Below are 12,370 nucleotides of genomic sequence, written 5' to 3'. Positions count from 1 at the left end.
TTGTTTATTTTCTTTCCTTGTTTTTTGTTGCCTATAGTGTCCTTTTGTTGTTGTTGTTTCAGGTGGGAAGGTAAATTCTGTTCCTATTACTCCATCTTGGCCAGAAGTGAGAGTCTAGAATTGACAATATTTATGTAGCATTACATTTATATCCTTGGAAAACCCTTACCAAATATTTGTGAAGTCCTAGAAATTAAAATTAATGTCATAAAAAAATAGATAATTTTTAATTTGGGACAGAAGTAAAGTTTGTAACTGCCTGCACTAAGACTACTAGTTCATCTATCCCTTCTTTTAAAATATGGGAACTAAAATGCTGGCATCATGCAGACTGAATTAAAATTTTCATCTGTCAACAGCATATGCTGTTTTTAAAATTTTTCTAGACTGTCACATAAACGGGCTCTATACCCAGCTGAGAGTCGATCAGTTTATTTGATTACTTGACCTCCTGCTTGTGGCGCAGATAAAAAGCCAGTCTGCATGGTTAGCCTTCAATATAGAAAGCAAATGTGAACTGAGCTCCATAAATGACACATTTTGGGGGCGGGGGGGGGCGCGAAAACATTTCACCTTTTCTAATTTATTTGTCATAGTTGTCTTATCTCAGGGAAAAGGTTTTCAATGACGTCAAACAAATGGTTGTATGTATTAATAATATCTATATTTTACAGACGTCAATGAATGTGACCTGAATCCAAATATCTGCCTAAGTGGAACCTGTGAAAACACTAAAGGCTCATTTATCTGCCACTGTGATATGGGATATTCAGGCAAAAAAGGAAAAACTGGCTGTACAGGTGTGTGTTTTCAAATTGAACCATAAAACATTAAGTGGTTAAGAGACTGCTACTATAATCATAGATTAATACAAGTTTTTAAACTGTTAACATTTTAATTGCATTATAAAGCATTTTGTATAGCATTTTTCATTAACTTAGCCTGCACTTCTTTGAAATTTGTCATACTTTACACTGGATCTAAGCTGAGGTTTTTTTCCTTTACCTGTGAAAAACGGCATAAAGGATAAATTACCACTATAACTAATACTATAAATGTCACATTTTTATGAAGTTAAAATCACATTTTTATATCAAGGTAGTTAACATGCTAGTTACCAAACATTCATATCCCTTTATGAAAGCAGGCTTTCCCAATAGCCTCCATTGCCAACAATTCATTTAAGGTTTTATAACTGAGATTACTTTTTAAAGAAATATATCCTACAAGTTATACATTTCGTCAATTCTCACCAGTCTTCCAGACCCTTAAACTAGTGTGCTTTTGATGTATTAAGTTGCTTTAGCCCAAATAAGTCTTTATTCCTGGGACTCAGCAAATCTTATGAAGTGATGATTAAACCATTTGTAATTTTGTTTGTCTAATATCAGTAGCACAGAAGAAAATCTTTTCACAATATTTGAAGATTATTCTATTAAACGTCAAATAAAAGAAGTCACTCTGTGTGAATGATATTGTTTTTAAGTGTTTAGTTGGTGTTTTCAAACTTGAGGCAATGATATGTGGAATAATATGATAAAGTTTTACTGTAGTTACTTATAGTAGTATAATAGATTATGGCATATAACAAAATTTAACACATAATGGAGACCATGGTGAGCTTGAGTTAGGCAACTGCATAATTTCTTTACAAATAACAGACTTTAATTCCAAAAGCAAATTTGGCAAGCCCTTGTAACTTAAAACGAACATTAAAATATTTGGAGATTGGCAATGTGGTAAATGTACAGATCCTTTTCTTAATTATATCAACATTTTTCAAGAAAGCCCCCCAATATATTTATTATTATTTCAAACTGTCCAGTACTGCTAAGTTTCAAATTTATAGATATATAAGGTAACACCAGTAATATTATTGTTGGTTCAAAAATGACAGATTCTAGCCAAATTATAAAAAGAAGCATGAAGCTAGAATGCTTTCATGCTCAGTATATTACTCTTCATATGAAGCATGGCTAGGGGTCCATTCTGATAAATGGCACAGTATTTAAAATCTCAACTCATCCTGTGATCTCTGGGGTACAAATGATGCTTATTAGCTCAGTATGTCTATGGTTCAAGCTTTATTTTTAGCTTCCAGTATAAATATAGGACTTGGGGTAAGGGGTGGTGGTCTGGCAGTAATGAAGGGGAAGGTAGGACAGTTCCATGTTGCATTTTACCTGATAGAGGCTAATACCATTGTTTGGCTCAGTTAAACTCACTGAAATTCAACCCAGAGAACTGAGATGCTTATGAAAGGAGAAGTTAATCTAATGGGACAGTCTTCATTCCCTATAAGAGAAGGATCTTTAGAATTTCTTGCCCCAAATTCCAGCTAACAGAGGCATGTGCAAAGGCTGATTATTTTAGGCCCTTTACCATGAATAAAGCTTACATTTTCATGCAACATTAATATCGTTTGAGGTAAAAAAGCTATAATATATATAATACCCTTGGCAGAGTGCTTGGAATGTGGTAGCTGGTCAATAAATAGTAGCTATTGTTGTCATTATAAAATGAGACATATAAACACTGTATCTATAAGCCATTTTAATTAAAGACATAACTTCTAGTCTAGCAAAATTCTATACTACTGTTTACTGATGCATGCTTGAAATCAGTTTAAAGAGGAAAATCTTACTCTGTATATTAAAAGGCTTGTTTTTCATAATTGAGTTTGCACAGGTACTAAGACTGTGGTGACGAGAGCTCTGTACTCCATATTAGATGAGATGACACCAGTTTTACATTAAGAACAGCAGTCTTTTAGTAAATCACATGAACAAAAACATAGATTTGAAGTCCAAGAAATACTCTATTCTTCCCCAAGGGCCAACATCCTCCCACTTTTATATTGTAGCCTGAAATGATTTTTCAATTTCATAAAACCCAGCTAGCACCATAGGGAGGAGATTCGAGTTTCATGGCCCCTTTGATATCATAGTAGCATGGCATGGGATCTTCTCATGTAAAGGAGCAGAACTCTGGATTTTATTCCTAGTTCTTCCGCAGGTCAGTGAGCTTGAAGAAATCAGCAGGGTGCTCCGTAGCTACACAAGTGGTTCCCTCAGGTGAGCACCCCTGCAGTGAAGTATGGAAGGAGGGGGTATGTTAGGGAGAGAAGGAGAAGAGGTCCCTGTAAATACTGCTGTTAACAACCAAGGGTATCACATTTGATTGGAAATGACTTACACAAACAGGAATTGTCAGCAAGTTTGGTATACTTAAACACAAGTTTTAAAAAATCTGAGCCAAAATGTGTTTTTAATCCCATGTAATTAGGGCTCTTTTAGCCTGCTTTTAGTTTAAAACTAGTGTCACTTACAACTTAGAATACCATCAGGTTACCTTGGTGATAGTCATGTTAAAGACAAGTGTTTATAATGTCCCGGCAACTACTGTAAATAGAGATGTGCATCTTGCCTAATGGGATAAGCAAGCCACACAACAAATAACAGTGAAAAACAGACCTGGAATTATGTTTTGATGACAGAGAAAAGAAATATATCTACATATATTTCTACACATATATAGTAGGTATACATACATATATATGTTTTTTAAATGAGTACCCTGTAAAGGAATTATAAAAATATGTACACTATTTCATAGGGAGGAACTTCGTTTCCTGAGAACTAAAAAACATGTCCTCTGGGTTCCGTTACAACTTTGTCTAAATATTTCAGCTCCCTTGTCATTACTGATTGTTTCCATTTTAACAAATAAACATGTTTTTTTCTCCCAATCGCTTTAGCAGTGTTCAGAATCCACCCACTGACTTACATTCCCAGCCCACACAGATGTTAAGGGTTTCTTTTTTCTCCTTAAGTTTTGTCCAAATCATGGGTATTGCTGAGGGGATTATTCGATTTAATGGAGGGAGGATGTACATTTGCTTGAAATCTAGAACACAGCTCTTTTATCCTTGGCTTAAGGGGGCTAGATTACAACTATTCTGTGGCCCACATACAAGGCTTCTGCTTCTCATTCTACATGATTGTAATTAGACAAGAAATTGGAAGAAGAAAAACTAGGTTACTCCTAGGTGCCATCCTTGGTGGGTCCTGATTTTCACAAACTAGTTTGTTAGACCCTACCTCCCATCGTGTGCTCACTCAGTCAGTTAGTGAGTAAGGCATACCATTAAAATCAGAATTGTTTTCAGTTACAATATCAGGATTTCTGGATAATTCCATTTCCCAAACTATCTGCTTCTTTTCACATGAGAAATGTTGCTGGTAGGTCCTAGACCATGAGGCAGAATCATATACTTCAAAACCACCAGCACTCAGTGAGAATTTGCATCCATTTCCTTCCAGCTTCTTATCACTGCTAATTGTCCTCCACTGGCTGTCAGCCTGTGAAAACTCCGTGGGTGTTCATTTCAATAGTCTTGGCTCAAATTTGGATCCAAATTAAGAAATCCAAGTAGCCTTCACGTTTGGCTTCTCCATTCAGTCTAACGCCCTCTTCCCCAATGCCTAATCAAGGAGATCTCACAGTGTGCCAGCTCTGCTGGAGTAGGGTCCACGTGACTGACAGCCAGATGGCCAGCAGACAGGTGTTTGTGTGGGTGACACAGCCTCTCCCTGTATGACTGTCAGAGGAGGCCAGAGCAGCTCAGATCACAGCCCTTACTCAAATGTGAGACTCGAGTGGAACACACCCAGAACCTGTGCATGGGGTCTACTCAGACCACGCCCTTGCCCTTCAAGAGAGCTGTGCAAGTAGGCCCTTTGAGTCTTTGTGAGGGAGCTTTGGTGAGGTTAAGGAGGTTGCAGTGTCAGCCCTAAATTTGAATTTCTTTGCTTTTCTTGGCTTGTGCTTATTCTTAATCTTAAAAAGGAATTTTCTGTCTGGAGCAAACTTGTGGGGGAAAGAGAACATTTGTACAGAAAGATGTTCTTGGCAAACATGTGCTGTGTTTCCTTCACATAATTGAAGAGTAGAGTGAAGACAGCGTTTTTGTTTGCTTGTTTTCCTTATGGCTCAGTTTCCCCTCCTGTTTGCTTTTATAATGAGGTGCAGTCTTAAGCCCAAGTCTGCCATGGAAACGATTAATGAATAATAGTTGGCACATGTGTGCACATGCACACACACATGCAAAAACCTTTTATTAAGAGATGCTTTTACACTTTATGACCAAGTCTTTCTAATTCACTTGTCACAATGCTGAGAGTGTAAGCCATTGAGATAATGACTTCTACAAATACTCACGGAATGGAGAATTGAATATTGGCTCCTGAGTTACTCTCTCTTAGTATCCCAAAGCCTACGATAGATGGCCTCTTGCAAATATAGTTTTTTTTCACCTTGAAAACATTGTGGTAAAATATTTTCTTGTGTTAGAAATTTATATTAGCATATTATTAATGATAAAAAAAGGAAGGAGACTCTCCTTTTAAAAAGAAATGGTAATGTTCTTAATTGCAAGATAATATGAAAGATAAAAAACCCATATGAAAATAAAGGTATCTTTGGTCATTAGAAAATTGGAAAGAAAAAGATTACAGAATTGCTAGATTGACAGCGTATGATCATCTCTGAAAATTGTACTTAGTAGAAAAGATTAGTAAATATTTGTATAAATCTGTTAGTACTTGCTGAGATTTTGAAAGCAGGACTTCTAAACAGGAGTTAGTATAAAGTCCTGATGTGACTCAAGAAATCAGCCCAATAGGCAGCTGTGGCCCAAGGGAGTGTGCCAAGCAGCAGACAGGGAAACTGAGTTCCAGGTGGTCCTGGTTCTGCCCCTCATTGAGGGCCCTCGAAAGTCCCCATGCTTTTGGGGACCTCTGTTTTCTCCTCTTAGAAACTGAGGATTAGGAAAGTCGAATTCTAAATTCTTTCCACTTAGAAAATTCCTTGATTCTATAACATCTCAAAGCTTTAATGCTTAGGCAATCCAAGTTCATTGTTTCTACCTATCTCAGAAATCATTACAAATAAAGGAGGGAAATTAAGGCAGGACTCTGCAAGGGTAGTGGTTGGTGTCATTAACTCTGAGGGGAGTGATTATGTGAGGAAGAAAGATGTGTGGATGGCCCTCCTTGGGAGCCCATCAGGTCCGGCTTACTTCCTTGAATTCCCGTGCCTACTTACCACTATTATTCCTGGGCTGGCCTTCCTCCTCCTTCCTTGGAATGTGCTGTACTCAATTATTCAGTTGGTTAAAGCTCCCAGTCACAAGTCTCAGGCTGCCTGGTATGTGCCTCCCTTGACCTGCCTTAATAACGCAATAGGTTTGAGTGGCTGCCAAGGTTACATTGAAATTCACCTATACAATACGTTGTGATTTTAAGAACATTCTTCCAGGCCTGTTTTCATTTGACAATTATTAGTGATATTGCAGAGTATTTTTGTAGGAAAAATGGCATTATTTTGTTTTGGGTTTGCTCTAGAAGTGATGAAGAAGCCAAAGAGCCCAGAACTGTTTCAGAGCTTCAGGTGGAACATTTGGCAAACAGCATGTTTCCAAACACTTTCAAATCGTTTAATTAGACTTCTTAAGTAAACAAGAGGGTAAACATAAGTTTGCTTGCCCAGTTTCTTTTTCATGCCACTATTCAAGTGACTACCGAAAATTCTTGCAAAATTTCACACGCCAAAATTATCCTTCTTGATCTAAGTTTGTGTTAGATATTGGTTTCCATATAGTCATACTATCCATACCTATGAGTTCTTGTTCTTAGTTAATGAAAAAGTTGATTATGAGGTTAAGTGCCTGTCTTTCATTATATAATGGATTAATTTTGGGAAGTATGATTCTGGTACTAATTCCAGTTCTGATCACCAGCTGAGTGTCTTACAATTCAACTCAATTCTGACATTGTCTACCTGGAGATAGTGCTTGTGACCGACTGGCGATAAATCGGAAGTTCTCATCACCCCCTCCTTGGGTTTGATTAATTTGCCAGATGGCTCACCGAACTCAGGAAACCAATTTACTCATTAGATTACTGGTTTATTGTAAAAGGATATAACTCAGGAACAGCCAGATGGAAGAGAGGTGTAGGGCAAGGTATGGGGAAAGGTCATGGAGCTTCCATGCCCTCTCTGAGCACACCACTCACCCAGAGTCCTCACGTGTTCACCAAACCAAAAGCTCTTAGAACTCCGTGCTTTTGGGTTTTTATAGAGGCTTCATTACATAGGCGTGATGATCAAATCATTGGCCATAGGCAGTTGATTCAACTTCCAATCTCTCTCTCCTCTCAGTAGCTCAGGGAGGTGTGACTGAAAGTTCCAAACTTCTAATCACCTGGTTGGTTCTCCTGGCAACTGGCAACCAGCCCCCATCCTTGGGTGGGATCCAAAAGTCACCTCATTAACATAACAAAAGACACCTTTATTGCTCTCCATCACTTAGGAAATTTCAATGGTTTTAGGAGCTCTGTGCCAGAAGTGGGGACAAAGACCAAATATATGTTTCTTGTAAATCACAATATCACAGGAAACATAACATATTTCACTTTACACTCTATATTCTTTTCTATAACACTTTTATATTATAGAATTTATCTTGGCTAAATTTGGAAATGGAATTTTAGGGAATGGAAAATTTTCAGGAAGTTGGAGTCTTTTAGTAACGTGACCCTAATCTGGTACTCCTTTTACTGAAAAGTCTCCATTGGATGGATTTGAGTTTTACATGAACTGTGCAAGAAGCCTTGGGTCTCCAACGTGCTAGGACTCTAAGAAGCTTGAGAAAAGACAATTCACACACTGCCGTAAGGAAAATTCTCTGCAACTGCTTGAATTAGCAATACCTAAAGCAAAACTTTTATAAAAATAAAGCATAATTAAATAATACAGTGTTTTACATTTAAGAATAAAATATATTTAATATACACAATGTGGTTGAAAAAGTTTTCCAGTATGCCAACACCATTGTATTCCTTTGTCTGTATGAGATATGAAAATGCTGTGTATTACTCTATAGTTGATTTAATAAAAGTATTGGGAATAGAAACATATGACCGTGAGTGTTAATACCATAGAATGTTAGGCAACTCACTTTTTAAGGTCTTCAACTAGAAAGAGGTTCTTTTTGTTTAGCAGTGACTGGACACCTACATTAAAATAATGGAAAATAATTAGAGTTAATAATAGCAAGTAGCATCATATTGTTCTTTCTTTATAAATTGAAATTTAAAGTTGTTCAATATATGCAGAGTATGTATGTGGATGCTAAACCAATCTATATTATACTGTAGAAAGTGTGAAATCGAGTCAACTTTTGAATGTTGCTAAGTTATTTAAAAGACCAAAAAGACATCTGTGCTAAACTTTTTTATACTACTGCTTATTTTTCCAGACATCAATGAATGTGAAATTGGAGCACACAACTGCGACAGACACGCCGTGTGTACCAACACAGCAGGAAGCTTCAAATGTAGTTGCAGCCCCGGGTGGATTGGAGATGGCATTAAGTGCACTGGTGGGTTGAAAAATAACAGAAATTGCTTCTCATGACTGCATAGATTACAAATGTGAAAATATTAATTCTGTAAATCAAAATTGTATATTATTGATTTTAAATGTCACACTTTCTGTTCATAATGATGTGACCTTTTTCCTTAAGATCTGGACGAATGCTCCAATGGAACCCACATGTGCAGCCAGCATGCAGACTGCAAAAATACCATGGGCTCTTACCGCTGCCTCTGTAAGGAAGGATACACCGGCGACGGCTTCACTTGCACAGGTAGGCTCGTGTTGGAAACAGCCCTGTAAAGGGCGGTAGGAGAAGGAGGATGTACCACATCTTTCAGACCATCAGTTCTTTTCTGAAGGCTGGGTCAGTTATAGACAACTTTTAACAGAAAAGAATACTTATTTGAAGCTACATCCTTCTGGAATGGAAATTTGGAGCCAGGTCAATTAGTGAGACCTTATAAGCTAACTATATATATATGTATTAGTTATATATATACATATATATATATATTTCACTATAGGTAATGATGTCATTAGCTTAAAGCAAGTCTCACTTCCTTTTATAATCCTTAGCCTTTATGTTTTTGTGCCTGTTTCTCACTGTTGACTTGTTTTCCATACCAAACCCGAGAGTGAGATTACTGTAGGAAGCTCTGTAAGGAAAAGAGATTAGATGTTCTGAATCACGTCAATAGTATATCTTTTTCTCCCACTAGCCATCATCATTACCATCCCACATTGGTGTAAGCAAGAATTCCATAACTGCTTTGTAAGGAATTCATTCACTTCCAGTTTTACAATATATTAATAACATTTTCTTCTCAGTTCAAATTAATAGTCATAGAATTAACATGAAATGCTACATATAATTAATATATATGATTAGAAATGTGATTGTATAAATAGATAATACATGTACTTACATGAACATATATATACAGACAGCACTTTTTATGTCAGGGCTTTGGTATTAAGATATTGAGGTCTATTTCTCATTGGCCATTAGGTAGCATAGCTGCTCATATGACTTGAAGCATTCATTTATTAGGAGCACTTTGCTCTCAAGAAGTCATTTAAACATAAAAGAGGCTAAGGTCCAGTAAGTGATTTACCTGGAATTTTTTTTAACTCACTGAAAGTGTTATCATATTTGAAATTGTTTTTGCCTAACCCAGTGATGTTTTTTCATCATAAAACTCCCATTACTTTTTAGAAAATATTGGAAGTTCCACATATTAGGCATGTTTGGTTCATGCGTTTGATATTTAAGGCCCATGATTGACAAACTTGGGTAGAGATTAAGCAGACAGGGATTTTTTTTTTTTGGTCTCCTCTATAGTTGCTGTTCTGGTTCTCTGCTGCCCATCTAGCTGAGCCTGAAGCTTAAGAAATAGGCACAAACCCTGGCATGTAATTTCCTGTCATGCATGTGTCCACATGTGGATGACGCTGCTTGAAAAAGCCTTAGTTTGAGTGATTCGTTTAGCTTCTTCATTTTACATCATTAGAGATAATTTAGCATTCAGAATTCCGCAACGTCATGTTCACTGAATATTCAATATTAACATTCAAAAGAGAAAAATGAGTTTAAATGTGTCAAATAGAATTATGATGAAGCACCGCTACCCTCAGGAAGTTGACGATTATAAAAATTGTCAGACCTGAGGAATGGGAAAGCTCCTAACTGAGAAAGAGTAACTTGTGTTTCTTTCTGGCTGTAGATCTTGATGAATGCTCTGAGAATCTGAATCTGTGTGGCAATGGCCAGTGCCTAAACGCCCCGGGAGGATACCGCTGCGAATGTGACATGGGCTTTGTGCCCAGTGCTGATGGGAAAGCCTGTGAAGGTAACTGACGGGGGAGTTGCAGGGGGGACGGCAGGGGGTGGGGCTTGCAGGGCCTGATGAGATTAGGTTATTTAAACATTCCTTGATTTTTTTTTTTTTTTTACTGAGGTGTGTTTTGGCTTCACATCTAACCTGGTCAATTCAGTTTGTGGAGGGATGAGGTCTCCAGCTGGACCATTTCTCTTCGTGCAGAGAAAACCTCACCTCTCTGCCCATAAGCTGCACATGCAACCTTGGGCAGATGGTCAACAAGAGTCATAGGAGAGAGAGGATAACCAAGTGTGGTTAACTCAGTGCAACGTATTTATCCCCATTGCTGGGGGAAAGAACTCAAAATGCTGGTCCTCTGATAATGTCCTGTTGAAGGATTCTCTTTAATTATGGAAACACAGTTTTTAATCCCTGCTATGGTTTAGTTTTAGAAATAAAGGCTTGAAAATAACACCAGAGTGGATAGTCCTTTCCATATGTAGAAAAATGTCCTGGGTATGTCTCACATGGTCTCTAGATATTTAATATACACCAACATGGAACAGTCTTTTGCAAATCCATTCAGTAGAGGACTCTTTGGGATAATGCCATATGTCATAATGTCCCTCAGTGCAAAACTCTGTCTTTCTGAGAAGTTTTGGTCAGACAGGAAGAGTCCTGGGAGCCTCTTGGCTAAGGATGGATCCCACTAGGAAACACAAGATTCTTCTCTTTACCCACACTTGTCAAATGTAAGCGCATTATCCCTCATTGAGAAGAATTAGTGGCTACAGTGAACTAAAAAGATTTCAGTAGAAATAAACAAATGATAACGATTGACAGTAGAAATTTAAACACGACCTTGATTAATGTCTTAACTAATAGTTGTTGCTTGTTAATAGGACATTAACTCAAAATCAATCTTTAACTATGACATGTGTATTAATTCCCTTGTATAGTTCCATGTAAGTACTTTTCTTTGTTATGGAACCATTGGGTATTCTTTATACAGTTTATGTTAAATATGCAGAGTTTGATATAAAATTCCTCTGAGTCAAGAAACCAGATTATGCTCTTGATCCTGTGCCTAATGCCTTGTTTAATTTTGTTACTCTGAACATCCAAGGAAAACAGGTACTGTGCCACCTCTGGTAACATAAATAGTCACAGTGAAAGTGTTGGTTCTCTTAATGCTATAAGGGAAGGTTTTATTTGTTTGTTTGTTCTTAATATAAATCATCACTAGCAGAGTGGTCATGGCTATTTAAAGCCAGTCTCAAGGCTGAAAATGTGCCCGCGTTTCAATTGCAGGAGCAGAATGTTAACGTAAGGCAGGAACAGAAGCCTAGGAGAAGCGTCTTCAATTTTAAATCTCCATCAACAGTAGCAAACACACACCATAGTACTAGGGATACAGGGGATTATAAAACTCATTATAAAAGTTACCACAAAGACTTTATGATTCTTAAAATTTTAACCCACAACCAAAACAGTGAATATATTCATAAGAACGACCAAAGAATTTAGATACGTTGGCCTATTGGCTCTTACTTTACAAAAGTGACGTGGACTTGTGTGAAACACCATAAACGAGATACATCTAAATAAAATGCTTAGCCCAGTGCTTGGCATGTAGTAGGCACTGAGAAAAAGTAAATTTTCACCTGAGAGACTTCCCTTTCCGTGATAAATCATCTAAAAGTCTATAGGAGAAGTGTCTATATTGACGTCAGATAGTCTTCACTTCCTAATGACATCAGTTGCCTAATTACATTAGGCAGTTTCTTTGCAGAAAATAAATTTAATTTCTCCCCTTTTTTATCCCTTCCCAAGATATCGATGAGTGCTCCCTTCCGAACATCTGTGTTTTTGGAACTTGCCACAACCTTCCCGGCCTGTTCCGCTGTGAGTGTGAGATAGGCTATGAACTGGACAGAAGTGGCGGGAACTGCACAGGTAAGGCATCCATTCGCATCAAAATCTGTTCCCAGGTGTCCCAGGGGACTTGGCTGTTGGGCCCTCACTGGGACCACCCAGGAAATATTCACAGAATCACAAAAGAAAAGCAGGGATGAAAGTGTTAGGAATCATAGAATAAATTTCCTTAGACC

General features: G+C 37.5%; 1 protein-coding gene across 1 annotated transcript in view; it reads left to right on the top strand.

The window, feature by feature from the left end:
- Positions 1 to 12,370, top strand: part of FBN1 (fibrillin 1) — a 227,559-nt gene that overhangs the window by 159,423 nt on the left and 55,766 nt on the right. The window contains exons 31-35 of the mRNA XM_058541525.1: positions 675 to 800; positions 8,321 to 8,443; positions 8,588 to 8,710; positions 10,164 to 10,289; positions 12,093 to 12,215. Of these exons, the coding sequence (XP_058397508.1) occupies positions 675 to 800; positions 8,321 to 8,443; positions 8,588 to 8,710; positions 10,164 to 10,289; positions 12,093 to 12,215 (621 nt within the window). The remainder of the gene's footprint in view (positions 1 to 674; positions 801 to 8,320; positions 8,444 to 8,587; positions 8,711 to 10,163; positions 10,290 to 12,092; positions 12,216 to 12,370) is intronic.

This window comes from Diceros bicornis, chromosome 5 (assembly GCF_020826845.1).
Source record: "Diceros bicornis minor isolate mBicDic1 chromosome 5, mDicBic1.mat.cur, whole genome shotgun sequence".
NCBI lineage: Eukaryota > Metazoa > Chordata > Mammalia > Perissodactyla > Rhinocerotidae > Diceros > Diceros bicornis.
Note: the sequence above shows the minus strand (reverse complement) of the source record. Positions and strands in the feature narration are given on the sequence as shown.